The 22,828-nt window shown below is 37.6% G+C and overlaps 7 protein-coding genes and 2 pseudogenes across 13 annotated transcripts; 5 read left to right on the top strand and 4 right to left on the bottom strand.

Annotated features, from left to right (window-relative positions):
• Positions 1-29: 29 nt before the first annotated feature.
• LOC104717734 (uncharacterized) lies at positions 30-1,904 on the bottom strand. The gene is made up of 4 exons (XM_010435352.2): positions 1,727-1,904; positions 697-1,198; positions 403-604; positions 30-306 (listed from the first exon to the last, which is right to left on the bottom strand). The coding sequence occupies exons 2-4, from the start codon at positions 1,066-1,068 to the stop codon at positions 215-217; spliced, it is 666 nt and encodes a 221-aa protein (XP_010433654.1). The 5' UTR covers positions 1,069-1,198; positions 1,727-1,904; the 3' UTR covers positions 30-214.
• Positions 1,905-2,172: 268 nt separating this feature from the next.
• On the bottom strand, positions 2,173-4,690 carry LOC104717735 (AT-hook motif nuclear-localized protein 3). Its single transcript, XM_010435353.3, has 5 exons — positions 3,754-4,690; positions 3,326-3,411; positions 3,113-3,244; positions 2,857-3,018; positions 2,173-2,774 (listed from the first exon to the last, which is right to left on the bottom strand). The coding sequence occupies exons 1-5, from the start codon at positions 4,229-4,231 to the stop codon at positions 2,382-2,384; spliced, it is 1,251 nt and encodes a 416-aa protein (XP_010433655.1). The 5' UTR covers positions 4,232-4,690; the 3' UTR covers positions 2,173-2,381.
• A 1,322-nt stretch (positions 4,691-6,012) lies between these two features.
• LOC104717736 (uncharacterized protein C227.17c) lies at positions 6,013-7,617 on the top strand. Of its 2 annotated transcripts, XM_010435354.3 has the most exons (4): positions 6,013-6,166; positions 6,505-6,555; positions 6,825-6,943; positions 7,210-7,617. In XM_010435354.3, exons 1-4 carry the CDS (start codon positions 6,079-6,081, stop codon positions 7,330-7,332), a joined length of 381 nt encoding a protein of 126 aa, XP_010433656.1. In that variant the 5' UTR covers positions 6,013-6,078; the 3' UTR covers positions 7,333-7,617. The 2 variants fall into 2 exon arrangements, with proteins under 2 accessions (XP_010433656.1, XP_010433657.1); XM_010435355.3 differs by lacking the exon at positions 6,505-6,555.
• A 241-nt stretch (positions 7,618-7,858) lies between these two features.
• On the bottom strand, positions 7,859-9,745 carry LOC104717737 (protein SRG1). The gene is made up of 4 exons (XM_010435356.3): positions 9,186-9,745; positions 8,781-9,028; positions 8,375-8,702; positions 7,859-8,293 (listed from the first exon to the last, which is right to left on the bottom strand). The coding sequence occupies exons 1-4, from the start codon at positions 9,426-9,428 to the stop codon at positions 8,051-8,053; spliced, it is 1,062 nt and encodes a 353-aa protein (XP_010433658.1). The 5' UTR covers positions 9,429-9,745; the 3' UTR covers positions 7,859-8,050.
• Positions 9,665-13,827, top strand: LOC104717742 (pheophytinase, chloroplastic-like). 2 transcript variants are annotated; one of them, XM_010435364.3, is made up of 14 exons: positions 9,665-10,404; positions 10,558-10,691; positions 10,771-10,920; positions 11,015-11,132; positions 11,236-11,539; positions 11,627-11,840; positions 11,924-12,013; positions 12,124-12,379; positions 12,481-12,593; positions 12,701-12,799; positions 12,901-12,948; positions 13,050-13,160; positions 13,258-13,348; positions 13,448-13,827. In XM_010435364.3, the coding sequence occupies exons 1-14, from the start codon at positions 10,179-10,181 to the stop codon at positions 13,552-13,554; spliced, it is 2,061 nt and encodes a 686-aa protein (XP_010433666.1). In that variant the 5' UTR covers positions 9,665-10,178; the 3' UTR covers positions 13,555-13,827. The 2 variants fall into 2 exon arrangements, with proteins under 2 accessions (XP_010433666.1, XP_087325331.1); XM_087469205.1 differs by having other exon boundaries at positions 9,999-10,404; positions 11,208-11,539.
• A 27-nt stretch (positions 13,828-13,854) lies between these two features.
• Positions 13,855-19,408, top strand: LOC104717741 (putative UMP-CMP kinase 2). Of its 2 annotated transcripts, none has more exons than XM_087469206.1 (10): positions 13,855-14,428; positions 14,526-14,579; positions 14,693-14,747; positions 14,961-15,078; positions 15,176-15,332; positions 15,428-15,508; positions 15,591-15,698; positions 15,832-15,897; positions 16,085-17,977; positions 18,656-19,408. In XM_087469206.1, the coding sequence occupies exons 1-9, from the start codon at positions 14,360-14,362 to the stop codon at positions 16,154-16,156; spliced, it is 780 nt and encodes a 259-aa protein (XP_087325332.1). In that variant the 5' UTR covers positions 13,855-14,359; the 3' UTR covers positions 16,157-17,977; positions 18,656-19,408. The 2 variants fall into 2 exon arrangements, with proteins under 2 accessions (XP_087325332.1, XP_010433662.1); XM_010435360.3 differs by having other exon boundaries at positions 13,866-14,428; positions 18,659-19,408.
• LOC104717740 (pentatricopeptide repeat-containing protein At4g25270, chloroplastic pseudogene) lies at positions 16,171-19,408 on the top strand (annotated as a pseudogene). Of its 2 annotated transcripts, none has more exons than XR_015568482.1 (2): positions 16,171-17,977; positions 18,656-19,408. The product of XR_015568482.1 is annotated as a pentatricopeptide repeat-containing protein At4g25270, chloroplastic pseudogene, transcript variant X2 (transcript). The 2 variants fall into 2 exon arrangements; XR_015568481.1 differs by having other exon boundaries at positions 16,231-17,977; positions 18,659-19,408.
• LOC104717738 (pectinesterase inhibitor 7) lies at positions 18,017-19,408 on the top strand. Its single transcript, XM_010435357.3, has one exon. It carries the CDS (start codon positions 18,598-18,600, stop codon positions 19,201-19,203), a length of 606 nt encoding a protein of 201 aa, XP_010433659.2. The 5' UTR covers positions 18,017-18,597; the 3' UTR covers positions 19,204-19,408.
• A 1,536-nt stretch (positions 19,409-20,944) lies between these two features.
• LOC104717743 (pectinesterase inhibitor 4 pseudogene) lies at positions 20,945-21,742 on the bottom strand (annotated as a pseudogene). Its single transcript, XR_015568483.1, has one exon. The product of XR_015568483.1 is annotated as a pectinesterase inhibitor 4 pseudogene (transcript).
• Positions 21,743-22,828: the final 1,086 nt, after the last annotated feature.

Raw genomic sequence — 22,828 nt, forward strand, 5'->3', positions numbered from 1 at the left:
TGATGATCCTCAAGACGTCACTATCGAAAGAGTGCCAAAACAAAAAAAAAAGCAACTTGAACTACAAATTATAACCAACAGAGATATACTAGAGTTTCAGAACAAAGATTGATTACATAAACAAGATTTATCATCCTTTTCTTAGATAAGAAACTACCTATAGAGTTCTCTACTATTCTAAACGCAATAAAACCACAACATAGTTAGTACTCCTTTAACCATGATTCTCTGAAAGAGACAAGCTTAATTTCTTCTCAATAGCAGAACTGACCTTCTTCAATATCTTTTGCCACTCTGTCTCCTCCCCTGTTTCCACACATTTTCAATTAATCGTTACTGATTGAACACTTTTTTTCATTATAAGACAATAGAAAGATGTTAATTTGATCAAATATATAGTACCTTGGAGACATGCTTCTCCAGTAAGCTTCCTTCTAGCTTCTTTCAAGAACGAAACTACTATAGGATTCATTCTGTTATCCTCTGCTCTAAGACAAATGTCTCCAACTTTTGCAGAAGTCACTTGGTTAGCCCAAGGACCTTGCTTCCAGAAGACTTTGAAACTGCACCCACACACTTCGCTCCCTTCCTCTTCACGTTCATGCTTCGTTCTCTCAACGTACGCACAAAGAATAAACCGGATCAAGATTATTTCAAAAACATTTAAACACCGGGACTACTAATTTCAAGACTCACCGTGACGACGATGGCGTCGTAGAACTTGACTTCGCCGGTGACGGAAGGGAACGTGGCGCAGACCTTGGTTCCATCAGTGACAGTGGGACACTCAGTGTCTTGCATCTGAACAGAACAAGCTCGAAACCTCTCTTCAAACTCTTGAATCTCGTCTGAGCTCTTGAAATCGTCGGAAGGGTAAAACTCGTCGAAATCACAAGTGAACCCGTTGAAGCTAATCAACAGAGCGTCGCACATCTCCGCAACCTCAACGGCGTACCAAGCTTCGTCCTCCGGTGACCGGAACTCAAGTTCCGGCCAGTTTTCGTCACACCATTCGACGTCATCGGCGAAATCTCCAGATATCTTCGTCGGACTAGTCTGATAAGACATAAGAGAGATGTGAATCTTCTTTAAAAGTGATGGTGACAACGACTGAAGCGTAGTGAAGAAGACTGAAGAGTCGATGAGGCCATGCAATGAGAGTTAAAGCTAACTTTATAGAAGAGCCAAAAGAGCATCTCTGTAAAAAAGTAAATTTCTCTGTTAGCTCTCTACCAGTCAAAATACTCTTAAAATTACGTTTTTATCCCTTTTCCAATTGGTAGTTGTAATCTGTGAATCCATACTTATCTTTTTGACTGTTTATATTCTAATTTCCTAAGTTTTTTTTAGAAGATAACACCAAAGTTTTGATATTTCACAAAAGATAATTGTCACTAGTTATATGTTTATAATACTGATGGGTCATATATTTACATAGTACTATCTTTACCGTAAATGCTACATCAGTTTTATAGTCATTTAATTTTGATAATTTCAGTAATTGAAACTTCAACTCACGTTTTAAGACTCTTAACTATACTTTTGGTATAACATACTCAGTTGTGGAGTCAATTTGAAAAGTCATTTATCATATTCTAAAAGAATAAGAAAACTAGGCTATACATATTTGATCAAATGTGGCTTTCTTAACCAAATTCAAATCCTCGTTCGAATACCAATGTAAGCTATATAAACAATAAACAAACGCTTAAATCAAAATTTATACCTTATCTCTCGCTTTGGTTTGTCAAGAATGAATTCATCCGAAGAAGAAGAATTTGAGAAAGAAATCACAAAGAAACATCAACCACTTGTCACCATGTAACTGCCCTTTTTGATTACTGTTTTGAGTCTTTTTCTCTTCAGAAACTTCTTTCAAGTTCTTCTTATAGATCTAACATTCTTGCAATATATGTAGAGAATGAAACAAGTAAAACAAACATGGGAGTAAAAAAAAAAAAAAACATGGGAGTTAATGATGGTGAGAGAAAAAAGAAACATGAGTTGGTGGGAAGTTACCGCACTAAATCACTAATCATCAATTAACTCTCAACCAACTCATCCATTACATATTTAAACCGATATCGTTAACTTAACCAGAATGTATTTTCAATGTATACATCAATTGTGTCAAAATACATTGAAGAAAAATGTAAAATTGGAGAAGCAAAGTGATAATAACTTTTCTTGAAAGAGAGTTTTGCAATCGTAAATTTTGTTTCTAACATGGGGATACTACAACAATCACAAGTAGGGAGAGAGAACCTAAAGATAGCAGTATCTAAACATTCTGTGTTAAAAACAATCAACCAAAATCTGAAAACTCCATCATCCATCACCCTAACAAATCCGTGAAAAAGAAACCGTTTAGGATCATCAGATCAGCTCGGTATCTCGTTGTCAGATTGGCTATCGCCTCCGAATTCTTCCTCATCACCTTCTAACTCATCGTCATCTTCTTCGTCTTCCTCGCCTTCCTCTTCTCCTCCATCTCCTCTTGCTCCTACTGGGATGGAAGTGAAAGGATCCTTGACGTGGTTAACCGAGTTTGTGTAGTAACTGTGAACCGCATTCGTTGTGTTTGCATGCGTGTATGAAGTAGTTTGTGCAGGTATAGCAACGGAGTTGTTAAGTCTCTCGAACCTCGCTTTCCTTTCTTCTGCTGTGATGTTGAAGGAGATTGAAGATGGTTGAGCTCCGAATCTTTGCCGTCTTTCTTTTGCTAGCTCCAGCTGTGACTGCTCTTGACCCGCTACAAATGTCCCTACCATTACCTGTTGTAGTAAACCGATGTCAGGACACACGACACTCATGTTCCAAGAGACCACACAAGATCAGTGGAAATGTTGAACTAACCTGGACAGGACCAGCAGCAAGAAAGAGACCAGCGAGTCCTCCACCAAAGACACGACCATCTGGTCCTGCGAGACAAACACTCATGCCACCAGCTCTACTTCGAGTTCCTCCAGAGTCATTTTGCATAAACGAACCCGTCAAAGAGAGAATCTCAAAACGACCCTGCTCACAACCCCAAAGACGTTTGAAGGAAACCAAACACAGAGAAGCGCATTCTTTATTTATACAAGACGAGAGAAGAAGAGAGTATTTGTACCTCATAAGTTAGAGTACCGCCGGATGTCATAGACTGACGAAGCGTAACATTGGAGATAGGACCATTAGCTGAAAGGATACAGATAGCACGAGATCCTTGTTGAGAGAATGTCATTATCTTCATTGTCACATCCTGCACAAATCCAAATGTCAAGAGATCACTCTCCGGCGTATACAACCACATCACCAATGAATATTCAGAAAGAAAACATACCTCTCCGGCGTTGACGGTCAGTACATGAGGTGTAAAGTTGGCACCAACGAAATCTGCAGTTCCTGCACCTGCGATATTGGTATCAACTGCATCCAGAGATGTCAATATCAAAGCTGAGACGACAAATCATTAAAGACTTAAACAGGCAGACACATACTAAACTAAAACAAGTATGTACTTTTTGATCTACAAAACAAACACAAGACCATGGTATCTCTCTAATCCTCAAGCTTTTGGGAAACGTTGTGATATCAACATCTTAATCTTCTTACTCTAAAGACGTAGCCTTTTATGACTTCTGACACAAAAGTTACCAACATCGTACAAGTCAGACCGGATAGATCCAGATGAGTCGACATAACTAACAAAACTGCTACACAATGTAACAGGCAAGAATCGAAAGGTTCCAAAGAGAACATTATACGTACCAGGACTTCTATCGAATTGGAACATTTGAGATTTCTTGAGCCATCGACTAGACTTGCCACGTCCTCTTCCTCTTCCTCGTTTCCTTGGAGGGAACTCCGACGTCAACGGAACGGAGGATGAGATTGGCATCGGGGAAAGAGTCACGGCGAGAGTCCCATCGGGATTATACTTTCTCGGCCTACCCCTCCTCTTCTTCATCTGCTCAGAGGAAGCGTTCTCCGCCGGCATTGTTAAGCTAAACTGAGGAGCCGCATTATCAGCAACGGTTCCTGCTACGGAGGAGGTGGCGGCGGAGGAGACAGTGATGGGTTGGCCCAAAAACGGGTTAGGGTTATCGGGTCGTGGTGGTGGGTCCATTGAGTAACCACTACCACCACCATCAGAAGAAGCAGCAGCTTCATGTTGTTGCTTCAAGCCGAAACTGCTGCTAGTGATGTTATGGTTTTTGACGATGTTGGTTCCTTCTCTCTCTTCCATCCGGACATAAGATCAAGTGATTCTGTTGGGAGATATTCCGACAAATCAGTAGGTAGAGATCCTCCCTTGGAATCTTTATTATGATCACGAAAGATTCAAGATTGGTTTCTTGAAAGCTTCTTCTTGAAGTTCAAGATTCAGAAGTACGAGTGACACAATAAAAAACGAAAGATGAGATTTTTGAAGGAGTTTTTAAAACAGATCAATAGAAAAAGCTAAATTAAAGAAGAAAAAAAACAGAGCTTCCATGGAGGAATGAATCTTAATTTCAGAAAATTCGACCTAAATCAAACATAATTACAAGCAAAGAAGAAAGATCTAATTTTTATTTTATTTTTTTTTTTTTTGTTCAAAGGGGGTGGTTTAAGTTGGGGGAGAAATTTCTTAACGAGTTGAAAGGGCGAAATTAGGGTTTTGGCAAGAAATGGAAAGAGAAAAACAAAAATAAAAATAAAGAATGGGATATTATTATACAAAATTTTATTATATGTAGAAAAAGAAAGAGAGAGAAATTAGGGAAAATGTAACTGTAGATTTGAATAGATGAATAAAAAAATCAAAGACTTAATTCGAATTATTAATTACCTGGTTAAAGGACGAAAACTGTTCCGGTTTTGTAATCTTGTTTTGTTATTACAGCGTTAAGCTAAAATTAATTTTGTAATTTGGTTATGGATAACAGGAAAACCAAACAAAATGGGTTTTTGTATCTATATTTTTGATTTTTGGTCAACGAAAATGGTTTTTGTATATAGTAAGTAAATCATTTTTGGGATTTTAAAATAGGAAAAAGAAAAAGCTGTAAAGCGAAGGAGCTAACGTAACGTTTGAGCCATGCCAATTTGCCTTTTTTTTTTTTTTTTGCTCCTATGCTATATACAATCACATTAGAGATAGAGACATATAGTAGTTAGTTTTAGTTGTTGTTGTATATCTTTAGTCTCTAATCACGTTGACTAATATTCCTCCCTAACTCCCACAAACTCTGTCTGTGGGTGGTCTTACGGACTGGGCCTGTCAGAGTCCATATATATTCACATGTCTAATGAATCATCGCACGTTTGGCTTCTTTATAGATAAGACTATGATATAAACCGGTTTCTCTAGAACAATTGTGTTACACGGGACTGACTAAGCTATCACAACTCCTAACAGTTTTGATCTTCATATCTAAATTGTCTTCAATGTACTTTGCCAAAGAAACATTGTTAGCTTTTGTGTTTGTAGACAAGTGTATGACATGTCAATCATAACAAATGTATAATGAAACATTATCGATATAGTAATACATGTATACTATTTAATTATTTGGAACGATAATTATTCTAAAATACCATAAATAAAGTTTTTTTTTAGAGAAAGTATAACATTGTTACATTTTCAAAAACTTCACAAGCATCTAGTAGGAATATAGGATTAGAAAAAGATTTTAAACTTTTCTTTTGAGGAAAATTATTTATGTGGATTTGTCCGTTTTTATTTTCTTCGAATGAGAAATAAATATATGGTGGTTTTTAGAACATTCGATGATTTTCTGAAATTTATATATTGATTTTTAATATGATCGACAAAATTAATTTGGCGTTTATGTGACAAATATGTGACAAACCATTATTTATTTTTTGAAGAAAAAACTTTTATACCCAAATTTGTTTATTTCTCTTTATTAAAAAAATATTCTTAAAGAAAATTAAATTTATATATTTATATTCTAGTTGATGTAATTATTTGTCGAAAAAAAATGATGTATTTATTTATTTATTTCTTGTTGGGCAAAAAAACCCTAAATCTTAACCCGAATACAACAACACCTGACCCGTTTCTTATTCCCGCACTGAGCAGACACGATGAGCTCCGAGAACGAAGAAGACTCTTCAGGTGTGCGACGGCGCGTGTCCTGCACCAAATGCTTCGACGCTCTCTGGTTCTGCTACTGTAAGTCTTCGTTTCCCCTCATCTGATCGCATTTTATGATTCTCCATCTTCGATCTGCTACTACTGGTTCAAAATTGGAAAATTATTTATTCCTCCTGGGAAACCCAAAATTTGAACTTGATTGAGATTTGATCCACCCTTTATAAACAATCTTTACCTTGTGATTCTGATTTTAGCAATTGAGCTCTTCGTCAACGACTAATCTGTAGTTTACGAGCTTGTTTTCTGCCTGTTATAGATAGACTAGAGAACCTTGGTCAGAGTTTTGAAAATGATATAGCTTTACACCATCAAAGGATCTCTGAAACCATTTCCCTCAATGTATTCTTTTGTTGAAGGGATGTCTAGATGGTCCAACATAACCAGCAATGGCGATGAGACAGGACAAGGTTGGGTACCAATACAAAATGGCTTAGTCTTAGAAAATGGCATCAGGTTCTTGTTTCTTGAAAAAATGTTTCGCCTTTTAGGAAAGAACATCCTTGGAATTTTCTAGTTTGCTTTCTGCATTCACTTCTCTGTTAAATTATGTTTCTGGTGTTTTGTGTTGCATTCACTTCATCTGTAATGTTCTCTTGCTCCATTGAACTTAAGTTATACTTTTTTCTTCCTTTTGAAAATCGAGTTTCATAGATTAACTCAGACGATCTCTTTGCAGCACCATTTTACCAAATGCAGCAGTATTACCGGGTTGGTAGACTTGATGATTGTACTAAGAAGTTCTCTGATCTCTTTGACTGTCTTTCCTTAAAGACAAAAAGAGCTTCTGAAGCCGAGGTTTGTAGCTTCTTTGATCTTGCAGTTGGTTCATTCTTCATTACTTTTGTCTACTCAAGAGGATATTAGATTAGACCATCTATTGGATTCCACATAGACTAGCTCTTATGTTCTGCTTCAATTCTGTATTTGCGCAAAAGGATAAATATGGACATTTTCCTTATGCACCATGTCCAGTATTACTCAAAACATTGGTTAAGGTTGCACTGTTTATGTAATGCATGTGTCTGTTATGTTCCAAGATATTTAAGGCCTGACAATTGCAGAAAATTCTAAAAGAGCAAGAGATGGCAGATGCGGCAAAACATATCTGGATTATGCGAACACAAGAAGAAGCTTCAAGTCATTGGAATGAGACTTTTGGGCATTTGGATGATCCAAATTATTAAAGGGTACAGGTTTCATTCTTGACGGAGATTTTAACTTCCAAGAAACTCGATGTCTGCTAGAGCCTAGAGGTCTGCAGAGTATTCTGCCGGATAGAAAAAGCTTTTTGTCATCGCTTACCATGAACATTTTGAGCAAACTTAAGTTATACCTCGATCTCCAAAGAAGGCCACCTCGAAAGATGGAGGGATGTTTAAAGATCATTTATTGGATTGTGGATGTATTTGGTTGATTGGTAACAACAGAAAATACTTTGCTAAATAAAATCTTACATCTATTATCAGAAATGTTTCAATGTTTTTTTTTCATTGGAGAAGTACTTACTAGCTGTTTCACCTCATCTAAGATCAACGCAGCTCTTGGTAATCTATTGAGCAAACACATTGAGATTCTTGTTCATAAAGTCTCAACCACCTTGGGAAACTGGCTGGCGTTGAGACGGATATTAGACTTCTAGTAAGCTGTCAGAAACCTCTGACGGGTGGTACAAAATTACTAAATTTAGAAGTCAAAACTTGAACTAGGAGATTTTGCCATAAGCCCTTTATTGCTATTTGTGAACACCAAAGCGTTTGTGTTATTATAATTAGATACTGGCTTGAGCAATACTAGCGTGAAGAAGCAAAAGCGTTCTTTATTGGCCATTGAAGGAGAGACAGAGAGATTGCCTATTTGTGTAAAGTATGAAAAACAGAGAAGGTATGCATTGCTTCGCTTCCTTTAGACTCTCATAACATCGAGGTAAGCTTTTCCATCAAGTTCACGGGAGAACAAGCCATTGAAATACTCCTCGGTGGTTACGCTCTTGAAAATTGCAGCCTTATGCCTTTCCACGAGACTTTTCATCGGACCAATATATTTACCCAATCCCATATTGTGGAATGTTGCCACAGAAAGCCTCTCTTTCTCTGAGTTCACAACTCCGCGATGCTCTATACTCCGGTATGTCCCATTCGTTATGATCTACGTGAATTATCAATACTATTATCAGAACATTTACGATCGATGATACCAAGAATAGGCTCTATCGTCCGTATAACGTACCTCTAAGATGTCTCCGATGTTGACAACTAAAGCATTTGGGAGAGGTTTGACAGTAACCCACTTGCCATCTTTCTTGATTTGGAGACCATCAACATCATTAACCTGCAACAGTATGGTGAGCCCTGTAGAATCAGAATGCGGTGTTAGACCAATAACCTTATCTGGCTCAGGACAAGGCGGGTAGTAATTCATCCTGATCCTCTGCCCTAACTCATCATCAAACAACTCTTCCATTTCCTCGGGCTTGATCTTCAGTGCTACCGCTATTTTCGCCAATAGGATCTTAGTTATGCTTTTCACTTCAGCCGAATACTTGTCTAGTGAATCTCTGAAGAAACAATAACCAAACTTTTAGGCATTGTGGAGTTAAGTGAGCATGGTTTTATTTACATATTTGAGGGCAAACCTAAAGGGAAGAGGTAACTTGGGAAACAAGTGAGCCTCGCGAAATCGGACAGGTTGCATAGTAAGTAAGAACATATCTGCCCAGTCGAGTTTCTGCTCTTCTGAAACCACAAATAATTGTCCAAACCCTTCGATCTCATCGGGTTTTTGCCATAACTTCTTCTTCTCTTCCATGGGAAGATTGAAGAAATCTTGAATCTCCGACTTGAACTTTTCTAAGAAAGTTGAGTCCATCCCATGGTTTACAAGCTGCTTAGATAAAAGTACATAAAGAAACGCCGCAATGATATATCTGAATTACATATGGGGTTCAGAATAGTAAACAATCAAAACGAGGGATTCTTTTATAAAGAATTGAGTGTTTGCAGAGCTGTTTCGTTATATATATAAAAAAAACAAGACTTGCCTGGAAAAAACCCCATTCTTTGCATGCAAAGTCGAGCTTTTCAATCTCAGAATCCAAAGAAGACAAAAGACTCATGTCTATGATTGGGATCTGGTTTCGTAAACCAGTTTCACTTGAGATCTCAGCTTTGTCTTGACCAGACCGTACATACCTCGGAGGAACCGCCGTGATAATATTCTCCTTCACCATTTCTTGAACAGAAGGAACTATGATAGAGCGTCGGGTTACTCCTTTGCCTTCCATGGCCGCTTCTTCTTGAAAAGTTGCTCTAGTTTCCACAGAAAGATAACAACAAGTCAAACAGAATTAAAAGGACAATGTTTTTTTTTTTTTTGTGTGGGTCTAATAAGAAAGTGTCGACAAATAAGAGAACGATGTCGTTTTGCATGTTAGGTGTTCTCAGTAGGACGTAGTAGACCACACACTTGGCAAACTCGTTTATTTATATAATTAGATTACTACAACGTTTATCAGAAAGCATGGAAAACAGAGACGAACACAGAGACAGAGTATATATACTACAACTAACAACAGGAACGGTGTTGAGAACAGGGTTTCTTGAGCTAAAAGGCAATGGTTTTATGCATTGTTTCTTTTTAGGTTCTCATAAGATTAACGTGTAAGCTTTTCAGTCGAGCTCACCTCACGGGAGAACAAGGTAAAATGTTTCCGATGTTGACAACTAAAGCATTTGGGACTTGGGAGAGGTTTGACAGTAACCCACTTGCCATCTTTCTTGATTTGGAGACCATCAACTTCATTAACCTGCAATAGTATTCTGTTAAGTGAAGTACGATGCCGTTTTAAAAGTTTGGAACTTTGAATAACTGTACGACGTCGTCTGAAAACCTTCTCTCTGGACCACACATTTAGAACGAGAGTCTTCTTCAGTCTCCACCACAACAATTTGCTTCATCTCCCTCACTGCTTCGAGTTCATGGAAACAACTACTAATAAATCCAGTGATTCTGTTCTTCCTCCATCATCATCCTCATGGCGTCGCTCGCTCTCCCGCATTTCCTGCCTCACCGACTCCGGTGGAATCATCGGAAAAACCGATGCAGATGTTGTTTGTCTTCGGTAAGTACTAATGAAAGTTCCACGGCGGTTGTGTGGTTCAAGCATGACCTCCGTGTCGATGATCATCCTGGTCTCCTCGCTGCTTCCAAGCACAGATCTGTCATACCTCTCTACGTTCTCGATCGCCGTGTATTATCGCGTGAGTTCATTATACAGTCCAAATGTTAGTTTCGATTAGAGGAACAAATTCGAATATAGGAGAGAGTGTAATGGTTTTGCATAGATCAAGTAGCTCGAATCTCAAGCGTGACTTGATCTGGGTATCTAATCCAACAGCTTATTCTGTATGTAGGATATACAACGGACACATTAGAGTTAGCTATTATAGCCTTGGAAGAGTTAAGAGAATCCTTAAAGAAGCAAGGATCAAATCTTATGCTCAGATATGGGAATGCAGAAAATGTCATTGAAGAGCTTGTCAAAGAGGTACTTTCACGGGCAATTTCACATTTTTTTTCAGGCGAGATAACTCTTTGTCAAAATATGTACTATTGGATTGAAACAGGTTCGAGCTCCCTTTGTCTATGTGGAAGAAGAGGTAGAATACCATCTGTGCGAGGTTTTGGACGGTGTTAGGAAAAAATTGAAAGGTGTTTCTTTTCCTGGAGGTCCACCGAGGGTTGTTCTTTGGCGGACTCCTTTCTATGAGAGCCTAGTAATGAATTTGCTTCTCTTGCAATGTCAATTTCTGCGTTGAGATTCAGAACCAGTTACTTATGTCATTATGTGACACCTTTTTGGCCCTCCAGAATCTGACGGATCTACCACAATCTTGGGAAGAGTTTAAGGAATTAAAGCTGCCTCTCAGTTTGCCAGTTTCTGCAGCAAGGTTTTCATCTCCAGAAAGTGAATTGCAGTGGGAGTGGGGTAAGGTTTTCTTCAAAAGTCATGGAGTTGGATCTCGTGCTTTAGATATCTGATTCGTGACTCTTTTAACGCTAGGGGAAATGGTAAATGAAAAATGCTCCAGGTTCTGTGCCAACACTTGATGATCTGACGGACTATATGAAGGAAAGCTTATGCGAAAAAGAAAGTAGCTGGAGGGACATGGCACATGTATCTGCTGAAAGAGTATTAGTGGAAAGGATTGGTAACTTGAAGAAGGGGAGCAGCGTGGAGCCGATTAGTGATGGAAGTTTACGGAAGAAGGTGCACAACTCTGTATTTGTCACAAGAAAAAGAGATACTGTTGCTGGTGGAACTGAGGTTGTACTGAATGCTCTAGCAGGATACTTGAGGTACTTGGAGGGTACAAGTCGAGATGACTGGCAAGAGTACGTGGCAATTCTTAATTCTGAAGTTATTGATCTAACGTCTTGTTGAAGAGTGAGTGATCAGCTTTGGGTTTTCATACTGACCAGGGTTCATGCGAGACTTCGTGATGCCGAAATTAGGCCTGGAGCTTCATTTTTCAAACTTTTTGGACCTGTCCTCGGTCTTGGTATTGTATCAAGAAGAAGGGTTCACTATGAAGCAACCGAGTATGAAAAAGAAAGAAATGCTGGATTTATTTCTCCCTTTGGATATTCAGCTGCTACAGTGGCTGCTGCAACTGATGCTGTGTGCTCTATTGAGGTACAAACACTCACATAAATGATATCTCTGTGCTCTTACTTTCTTTTCTTAAGTATTTGAAGCTGTTTGATTTGATTTGGCAGTGGTATTCTCTCGTAGCTCTAAACAGAGAGCGGATTTATGAAAAAAGGCACGCTATAAGGATTTGGAGATGGAAGGGCTATCTTATTCAGGTTTCTGTTATTACTCATATTTCTCCAATGACCTACGTTGGTCAGCTTTGTAATCGCACTTCTGGAATTTTTTAATGGCATTTAAAACAGGAATCTCTTCTTTGTTTCAGTACACAGTGGCTGGCAATGAAGGCCCTGCTGTTCTTCTTGTGCATGGCTTTGGTGCTTTTCTAGAGCATTACCGCGATAATGTTGACAACATCGTAAATAGCAAATGCCGAGTATGGACCATCACAATCCTGGGTTTTGGAAAATCAGAGAAGCCAAATATCATATATACCGAGCTTCTGTGGGCTGAATTGCTGCGGGATTTTATGATTGAAGTAGTTGGCGAACCAGCACACTGCCTAGGGAACTCAATCGGTGGTATGCAATCTAAGTCACTGTGAAGTAGTATTTGCGTAAAAATGACACAAAGTTTTATAAAACACATCTAACTGAGTCTGTATGTTTTACCTTCTTATCAGGGTATTTTGTTGCATTAATGGCCTTCCTTTGGCCGGCCTTGGTTAAGTCCGTTGTCCTTGTTAACAGTGCCGGCAATGTGGTACCTGGATACTCTCCTCTCCCAGTCTCTAGAGTATGTATCATCAGAATGCATGAATATCTAACAGAGTTTTAGATTTATTTTTTTGAACATAGATATCATATAATTATCGCATGCATCCTACATGTTTCTTTTTCCAGGAAAGGCGAGTTCCATTTGGTGCACAACTGGGTGCTCGACTTCTCCTCTTTTTCCTGCAATTCAATGTCAAAAAGCTATTAAAGGATTGTTACCCAGTTGTAAGTAATATGACGTTTTTGACATCAGTATGAGAGAATGTATAAAATGGTCATATCATTATATACGGGGTTCTAACCCAACTTGCTTGTTTATGATGCAGAAACCTGAGAGAGCTGATGATCTTCTCATCACTGAAATGCTAAGAGCTGTATCCTTTTTTTTTGTTTTTGCATTTTATTTGCATTAACTGATTAATGTTCAACGAGAAGAATATTGGTGATTGTGGCGTTACCTTAATATACACGATAGTCCCAAGACCCCGGTGTGGTTATGGTCTTGGAAAGTATCTTCGGCTTTGATCTTTCACTTCCTTTGAATTATCTCCTCACAGGGTTTGAGGAAAAAACTCTAGTAATACAGGTATCAAGATTTTCAAATATATATTGGATCCTCAATCTAACTTCTATTAGGGATCACACTAGATCAGTATTCATTTGTTTCATTCGTGTATTATTAGGGAATGAAAGATCCCATATCGGATCCGAAGAAGAAAGTAGCATTACTGAAGGAGTATTGTCCAGCGATGGTGATTAAGAAAGTTGATGCAGGTAATAAAAAAAAAACTTAACTGCGCCATGTATACGGTATACCTTCACTAGTTTGTATCATTCTTCTTGATTCTTTAAAGTCTCATATTGCAAGTACAGGTCATTGTCCCCACGATGAGATCCCAGAGGAGGTAAATCGGATTATCAGCGAATGGATAGTGAAGGTCAATAAGGATGAACTTTACCATAGTAATAAACAAAGGTGAGGATTTGGTCAGCAGAAAGCAGTTTTTAAAATGGTATAGCTTGGTTGTGTCAACAAGACATCGTCATCAGTCCGTCCAAATGCAAGAAACATGACTAGTTAAACCAATTAAACAGGAACCGTCATTTTTCATTCTGACTATGTATATATACTATTTCTTTATTTATCTTTATGAGGATATTCATTCTGAGTTCTGACTAGAGCCTGAGTCCGTAATTACACGTTTTGTATGTTCTGATTCAAATATTTGGACGTAATGTCACTATTTTGTGTATCACCTTTTTAATCGAATCATGTTCAGCTTGTGTCCACTCTTGCCCCATACCAAATAAGTCCATCTCTGCCCCCATGTGGTATCCGTATGGTAACACTCCGATTATGGAAGTAGGGACGAGAAGCGATGGGTGGAGAGCACGTGCTGTTTTGGTAGAATAGAAACGACAAAGCGTTCGCGTATTTAAATGGAAAACTGCACGTTTTACTTTTGACTTGAGTGTCGTATTCAGTTTTTGACCTATTCTTAATTTTTTCCTCATAAATTAATTTTGCAGCAGGTTGGTTGCTTTAAAAGCTGAAATACAAAAAACAAGACAAATCCCACCAAAACGGTGTCGCGAGAACGTTGAAGAAGAAGAATCCCCCAATTAATTTGGCGCACTGCTTGCTTCCTTTAACATTATTATATTCTCCGTGATCCGTTTCCCGAACGATATTTTTCTTTTGCTGGTGGAATCTGAAAAAATCCAAAAATCGAAAACCTGAAATAAAAGGGAAATCTCGCAGACAAAGAGTCAAGGAAGAAGAAGATGTGGAGACGCGTGGCTTCACTTTCTCCGATGATATCTTCATCATCGAGATCCCTTGCGCTTAACCAGGTACGACGCCTCTCCTTGTTCCGTTTTCAATCGTGGTTGAATCTTTTGATTTTTGTGGTTTTGACTCAGCTCGTTTACTTGTTTATTCATATTGTAGGCAGCTTCTGGACTCAAACTTGGGGAATCTTTTGCAACACACATGATTAATCCGGTATATATATATATCAGTGAAAAGCTCGATTCGTTTGTTTGTCTTTTTTTTTTTTTTTTTTTTTTCTCGTTTCCGCCGTTAATGATGTGTTTTATTATCTGTCACTGTCACAGGAAGAACGAGCTTCACCGCCCAAAGAGAAAGCTCCATTCATAACATTTGTACTAGGTCAGTATTTCGATTCTTGTGTTTTTTATATGTTGGAACTTAAGACTTGGATCTATCTGGTTTAAAAAAAAAAAATTCAAGTTGAAGTTGATAAGCTCTCATGTGTTCTTTAATCAAAAGGGCACATTATCTATTATTACATTGATGTGAAGTAAATACTAACTATATAAGACATTTGGAGAACTTGAATCTAATGGATTTATATGATCACAGGAGGTCCTGGAAGTGGAAAAGGTACACAGTGCGAAAAGATTGTTGAAACTTTTGGATTACAACATCTAAGTGCTGGTGATTTGCTCAGAAGAGAAATCGCAATGAACACTAAAAATGGGTAGGGCTGATATAAAGATATATATATATATATTGTGTGTATTATCACTAAGTATGCCTCAAAAGTTTGTGGTGATCTCATGATTTCTTAATTTCAGGGCTACGATTCTGAACTTGATTAAAGATGGGAAAATTGTTCCTTCAGAAGTTACAGTCAAACTAATACAGAAAGAGCTGGAATCGAGTGACAGTAGCAAGTTCCTTATTGATGGTTTTCCAAGAACTGAAGAGAACCGTGTTGCATTTGAGCGCATTGTGAGTTGTGTATTATTGTCTCAGTCTGTTTGTCACTTATTTCATTGGAATACTCTTGGAACGAACATGAATATAGTTCCTTGGTACTATTGCAGATTAGAGCAGACCCTGATGTCGTACTGTTCTTCGATTGCCCTGAAGAAGAGATGGTGACGCGCGTCTTGAATCGTAATCAGGTCCATATTTTCACAGTACTTCTTCCCCTGTAATGTTTTTTCAGTTAACAGTACCATGTAACCGAATTGTTTGCTGTTACAGGGCCGGATTGATGATAATATAACTACAATGAAAAAGCGTCTGAAAATCTTTAATGCTTTAAACCGTCCTGTTATCGACTACTACAAAAATAAAGGAAAACTCTACACTGTGAGTTCTTTGCAAACATTTAAAACTCATTCATCTTCATTTTCAAGTCGATATATTTTGGTGCGGAAGCTTGGGGAAGCTGTTGATAATGTTTGATTCAAATGCCTTATCTGATATTTCACCTTCGATGCAGATTAATGCAGTAGGAACAGTAGATGACATATTCCAACATGTACTACCTATTTTCAATTCATTTGAGGTATAGACCTTTTCTCTCACTCTCTCTGCATTTTCGATTCAATAAATCTTTCTTGTTTGCGGTAAAAACTTCTACGCCTTGAGAATTCCTGTCATGACACAATATAACCAGTCCTTCGCGCATAGATCTATCGATGTTTTGAGTAGAACAAGATTTGTGTAAACATCTGCAATTTTTTTCTGTGCAGCAATTCAAGGAGAGTCGGCATGTAAATCCAAAGTCCACTATCAGTTCGAGTTTGGTAGAAAGTTCTTCCTGAAAAATTGTTTCACTAGTCTTCAATTCTGTTGCACTATGCAATTCGCATTGCATAGTTTTGTTTGTACTACTATCATAAGGTCAGAAAAAAAACCAAAAAAATGTTACTTCTAAGTTCTAATTTATCTATAAATAGATTTTTTTACATAAGTTATGGCTTGATGCTTCCCTCCATTTATCGAATTTTCAACTCAGAGGGGAAACAAAAGAAAAAAAGCAAAATGGTGAGTATCGTTGTACACAAACCAAGCTTCTCTTATCCATCTGTATCGTCTTCTTCAATGAAAAAGAAACCCAGACATCACCAACAGTTGAAGCAACAAAAACAAAACCAATACAACAACAACGGATTCGCTTCCCTCTCTTTCACCAAACCATCTCCCACTCCTCTCTTGATCGGAAAACAATCAATTCACCGGACCCAACTCGAAGCTTTAGACTCCGTCATTACAGACCTCGAAACATCCGCTCAAAAAGGTATCTCGTTCAGCGAACCAGAGATCTTCGCTTCTCTTCTCGAGACTTGCTACAGCTTAAGAGCCATTGACCATGGCGTTAGAGTTCATCACCTTATACCTCCTTACCTCTTGCGCAATAACCTGGGGATTTCATCCAAGCTTGTTAGGCTCTACGCGTCTTGCGGCTACGCGGAGGCTGCACACGAGGTGTTCGATCGAATGTCTAAGAGAGAATCATCGCCTTTTGCTTGGAACTCTCTTATCTCAGGCTACGCAGAATTGGGTCAGTATGAAGATGCCATGGCTCTCTACTTTCAGATGGCTGAAGACGGCGTTAAACCAGACCGGTTCACTTTCCCACGCGTCTTAAAAGCCTGTGGAGGAATTGGGTCTGTTCAGATTGGAGAAGCTATTCATCGTGATTTGGTTAAGGCAGGTTTCGGATTCGATGTCTATGTGCTTAATGCTCTCGTTGATATGTATGCAAAATGTGGTGACATTGTTAAAGGAAGGAATGTTTTTGATATGATTCCTCACAAAGATTATGTTTCTTGGAACTCCATGTTAACTGGTTACATTCATCACGGTTTACTACACGAGGCGTTGGACATTTTTCGTCTAATGGTTCAAGAAGGGATTGAGCCTGATAAGGTTGCTATCTCCAGTGTTCTTGCTCGTGTTTCGTCTTTCAAGCATGGGCGTCAGTTACATGGATGGGTACTTAGGAGAGGAACGGAGTGGGAGTTATCGGTTGCGAATGCTTTGATTGTTCTGTACTCCAAAAGGGGACAACTGGGTCAAGCCTGCTTCATATTCGATCAGATGCCCGAGAGAGATACTGTATCTTGGAATGCTATTATCTCTGCTCATTCTAAAGATTCTAATGGTTTAAAGTATTTTGAGCAAATGCAGCGTGCTAATGCTAGACCTGATGGTATCACTTTTGTCTCGGTTCTATCTATCTGTGCTAATACAGGAATGGTCGAAGTTGGAGAGAGACTGTTCTCTCTGATGTCGAAGGAATATGGGATAAACCCGAAGATGGAACACTATGCGTGTATGGTGAATCTCTATGGAAGAGCAGGGAAGGTGGAAGAGGCTTACTCAATGATTGTTCAAGAGATGGGTTCTGAGGCTGGTCCAACTGTTTGGGGAGCTTTGTTATACGCTTGTTACCTCCATGACAATGCAGATATAGGAGAGGTTGCTGCTCAACGTCTTTTTGAGTTGGAACCAGATAACGAGCACAATTTCGAACTGTTGATGAGAGTTTATAGTAAGGCGAAGAGAGCAGAGGATGTTGAGAGAGTAAGACAGATGATGGTGGATCGAGGACTGGAGACATAAACTGGTTCTACTAAAAGGTGCGTACGACTTTATCTTCTTAAATCATCCCCAATGTGATGATAGTGTGTTGAGTGATAGGTGATCTTGTTTGTTCATAGAAAGTGATGTTACACACATAGGAGACTTGTTTGTTCATGGAGTTAAAGATGACATGACATGTGTGAACGCGTCTGATTGGTTAGCTGTTAGAAATGATTTCGGCTTTCTAGATTCTCGTGGGATGTCATTACTAGATAGATTATACTTTTTTCCTCTGCATTATTCAATTGATAAGCTCTTTCTCGTGAGCAGTGCTTCATATGGTTCAGTCACATGGGTTTAGTCATTGGTCACGTGTATTGGGACCCACCAGTTGCAATATTTAGAAAGCTAGGATCCAAATATGTTGTATATGAAGACAAACAGTTACAGCTCTTATCCTCTGTTATTGGTATTCACATAGCTGCACATTTATTGATGTTTCAACTAACTCCCATTCTTTGCTCTAAAAACGATATAGTGCTTTTTTTTTGTAAGGATCAATGTATCTGCATTCACACATTCATTAGTCTTATCTCTATAAATACCTGAAATCTTTTACTGCTACTCCCACTTTTAGTTGTTAAATTCAAAAACATAGTTGTCTTTGGAATCCAAAATGGCAAGAAGTTTAGAGCTTTCTTTGATTCTCTCTGTTCTGTATCTGTCCTCTGCAGCAGTAGCCATGGCTAGAAACCTTGGAGAGGAATCAAGTGGTGATATAGAATTCATTAAAGCCTCTTGTAAGACAACGTCATACCCGGACCTTTGCTTCCAGTCTCTGTCTTCATATGCAAGCGAGATCAAGCAGCAGCCACGTAAGCTTGCTGAGACAGCGCTTGCCGTTAGCATGGCCCGAGCAAAGTCAGCCAAAACCTATGTCTCAGGGATGAGTGATTATAAGGGAATCACAAAGAGGCAGCACGAAGCTGTAGAGGACTGTATAGAGGAGATGGGAGACACTGTTGACAGGTTGAGCAACTCTCTGAAGGAACTGAAGCATCTGGAGGAAGGCGACAGCGGAGAAGACTTTTGGTTCTGCCTGAGCAATGTCCGGACGTGGACAAGCGCGGCTCTGACAGATGAGACCACATGTCTTGACGGGTTTGGAGGGAAAGCCATGGATGGGGAGCTGAAAAGCTTAATCAGAACACACATAGTAAGTGTGGCGGAAGAGACGAGCAATGCCTTGGCTCTCATCAATGACTTTGCTTCCAAGCATTGAAATTTTTTCAAAAGGGACAGTTTTCTCTTGGATTTGGTTCCTATTCGGATTTGAAGAGATGTGCTTTGGTTTGGTTTTTCGGAGTCATTTCAGTTTTCTTTCCGCGTCGTTGTATTACTACTATCTACGGTCCTCATAGTTGAAGGCATTTGGTGTTGATTTTTATCAATATATTAAAATAGAAAAAAAAAATATTTATCTCAAATATCGTGTAATAAGGCAAGCTTTGGTTGAGAAAAAGAGTATAGAAAACTTAAATAACGCTTGTCCATTATGTAAATAAAGTAGCTTTACGAATGTTTTTGGACAAAATTGTTCTACCATGCGTACGTACTTCTCACCTTTTTATGTGAACATAGAAAACATGCAAAAACTAGTCATATTATAAAGATAGTTTACAAAAAGGAAACAAACTTCTAAAAGTCTGCACAGTATTTCATGAAAATACCTTATTAGAATCCTATAGAGATTTTGTATGTTAGAGAAAGGAATCATAAAAAAAATAGGAATTTTTATAATTTTACTAGTTTTGTACTTTGTAATTTGTATAATACCTTATGTGAATCGTTGATAAGAAAAAGTCAACCACGTTTTTATCTTTTTTAAGTCAAAAGGCAACGGAAAATGGCCCAACTGGAACGATTCATCATATAGAATTCATAACTTATGAAATACGAATCATTCTGACATGTTGATCCATACACTGAATCCTCAAGCCTCGGGACGTACAATATCATTTGAAAAACTTTTAAACTCGTACGAGTTTGAATTGGCAACATTACCAAGCTATATTTTGGTGATATCAACTGGTTTTATAATCCAATATTTAAAGATACTCTTTTTATGTGCTTTCAGGCAGAAGACATTGCTTCAAAAAAATCGACCATATCTTGTCCTCTTTATTTGATGATTGTCATAGCTAAATTATCTCTAATTAACAATAGCTATGGTTTGGGACTACCATATTAACAATAAATATTTTTTTTGTCCCACAAAGATTGATGTTTTGTAAATTTCAATAAGTTATCATTGAAAATATTTAAAATTTTGAATTGTTATTGGTTTAAAATTAAATAATATCTCTTTAATCAAAAAAAAAATATATTTAAATTCAGTAATCATTGTTTTTTTTAAATGTACAAAAGCTTCTAAACATCAATATTTTAGAGTCAGAGTGAGTAGTATTAATCTTCTTAAAGAGTATTGGTAATTGAAACCTCACAACGATCGATGCTTTCTTATTAACTTAGAAAGATTCTCCAAACTAATGTTTTCTTCTGATGACAAACCAAAAAGTAACGTTTCTTAACAAATTTCAAACATTTCAACATTCAAGTAAGAAGATAGAATATTTTGATATACCAAAACATAATCATTCTTTTCCTTAATATATATATAAATAAACTAATCGTAAGTCAGCTGAATCATGTATATAAATACTTTATATTGTTTTCCAAAAAAATTGAAAAGTCTTTTTTTTTTCTTGTTAAAGAAAGAATTCAAAAGTCCTTCATTACTTGAATGAAGGACTTCAAACTTCCAATATATTTCAAAATCCTTAACAAATAATGCAAATTCCAAAAGCTTTTGGGAAACACTCGAAAACGACCAGAAAGCATTTTCTAAAACATTTTTTCTTGTATACAAATTGTGTAAAGATGCTATATATCTAAGCTGTAAACCTAAACATGGCCACGTAGTAGTACTGTATGCGAATCAATTAATTCGTAAGCATTACATATTTGTGAAAACTTTGAATTTATATTACTAATTAGTATTAATTATAAATTTATAATGACATACTGTATAACAAAATAAAACGCACACATGGACATGCAAAGAGAGCTGGATATAGGATATTCAATAACTTAAATAATGAGTAAGAAGGGCTAAGGTGTTGCTTGTAGTCTTTGAAAGCTCAGAAACAGCCTTCTTCACCTTCTTCTTCATCTCTACATTTACTTCCTCTTCCTCGAATCCGTCCGTACACGTACTCTCGTCGGTCAACGCCGAGCTCACCCACGTCCTCACGTTCTTTAAGTGCTCCTCCGTAGTTTTTCCTCCACCTCTGACATACTTCATCTCGGTCAACGCTTGCTTGAGCTCGTCCACGGTGTCCTTCATCTCGTCCAAGCAGTCCTTGAGGATAGGGACCTCATGGCTTTTGGCTGATTTGGCCTTTAGAAGAAGGTTTGAGATGACTGATGTGGCATTTTTGGCGGATTTGACGTTGAGGCTGAGCGACGTTGTGCATAGTTTGAGAGGGTCGGACTTGATTGTGGAGGAGTAGGAGGACAATGAGCTGTAGCACTTCGTAGGGTATGTTGTCGAGTTGCATGCCGTTTTCACGAACGTGTTGTAGTTTTGGTATCTGGCTGGAGGAGTGGCTTCTGTTTTCGAAAAGCTTAATGATGAGTAGATGAAAACGATGAGAATCACAGAGAGTATCACGAAACGAGACATGTTTTATAGGTGTTTTGTACTTTCGGGTTTAAGAGAGAATAGAAATGCAAACTTTTGAAGAATTGTGAAACCAATGCAGTATGCATATGTATATATAGACACATTAATTGGTTTATATTTGTGTTTCAATTAATTAAGCAAATTATTGGATCGATCTTCTAGGTCTAGGTGTAGTAGACAGGGTAGCCCTGGATAGCCACATGAAATATTTGCTTCAATAATAGAGAAAAAAAAAATTGTTACTAGTCCATCAAAAAAATGGTTAATGTGTAGAATTGAACTTTTGTTTTGTTTTCGCAGAGCAAATGCGATTTTATTTTATTTTTGAAAATTTTAATACTACGTACTAGATATAGCCTTAAAAATTTCTAAATGTTAGGAAAATATTGGTTACAGTGAGATAATTAATTCTTATATTATTTTAATTTCTTATTCGAACCATGTGACATCTCATTCCGTTTGTTATATTCCCCTATAATCATCGATCATTAACCAGTTATGCATGTATGTTAGTCTGAATGCCCTCTAATCATTATGTTGTAAAGTAAAGGTGTAAAAATTAATCATTAGAAGTCTATCATATAATTTGCTAAACATGGCCGTTTCACATCATACGATCGTCTCCTTGTCTCTGTTTATAATAATTAACAAAACCTAGGCGTCTCAAATTATACCAAACTAAACTCAACTTATTAAGAAGTTTTGTTTTCTTTTGAAGATCATTAGTTCATTACAAAGTTCATTCCGGTGTTTAAGTAGAGGTAGCACGTGATGTGATATGATGCGCAATGCATGTAATATGAACATGGACCAGATCTCTTATTCCGGAGAAACATCAACTTATTTTATTTTTGGTTTTAGATATTATTATTAGTCATCATTCTTCTGTAATTATTAAGAAAGCCAGATCGACGTATCAATGTATCATGTACACTACACTATAGAGAATTAATATGTGAAGTAATCATCTCCGATGCATGATCCTATTAGTTATAGGCGTTTAATGGCTGGAAATTGCACATGATTTTTAAGTTTTTAAAAATTAATCAGCAAAATAAAATTTCTAAATCTGTTCACAAAATTTCATATTTGAGAACAAAGTGATATGAATATGATCGCATATTTTGAAATTAGAAGCCCTATCGTACTTTTTGTTAATAAC

This window comes from Camelina sativa, chromosome 10 (genome assembly GCF_030686135.1).
Source record: "Camelina sativa cultivar CO46 ecotype springtype chromosome 10, ASM3068613v1".
In the NCBI taxonomy this organism is placed as follows: domain Eukaryota; kingdom Viridiplantae; phylum Streptophyta; class Magnoliopsida; order Brassicales; family Brassicaceae; genus Camelina; species Camelina sativa.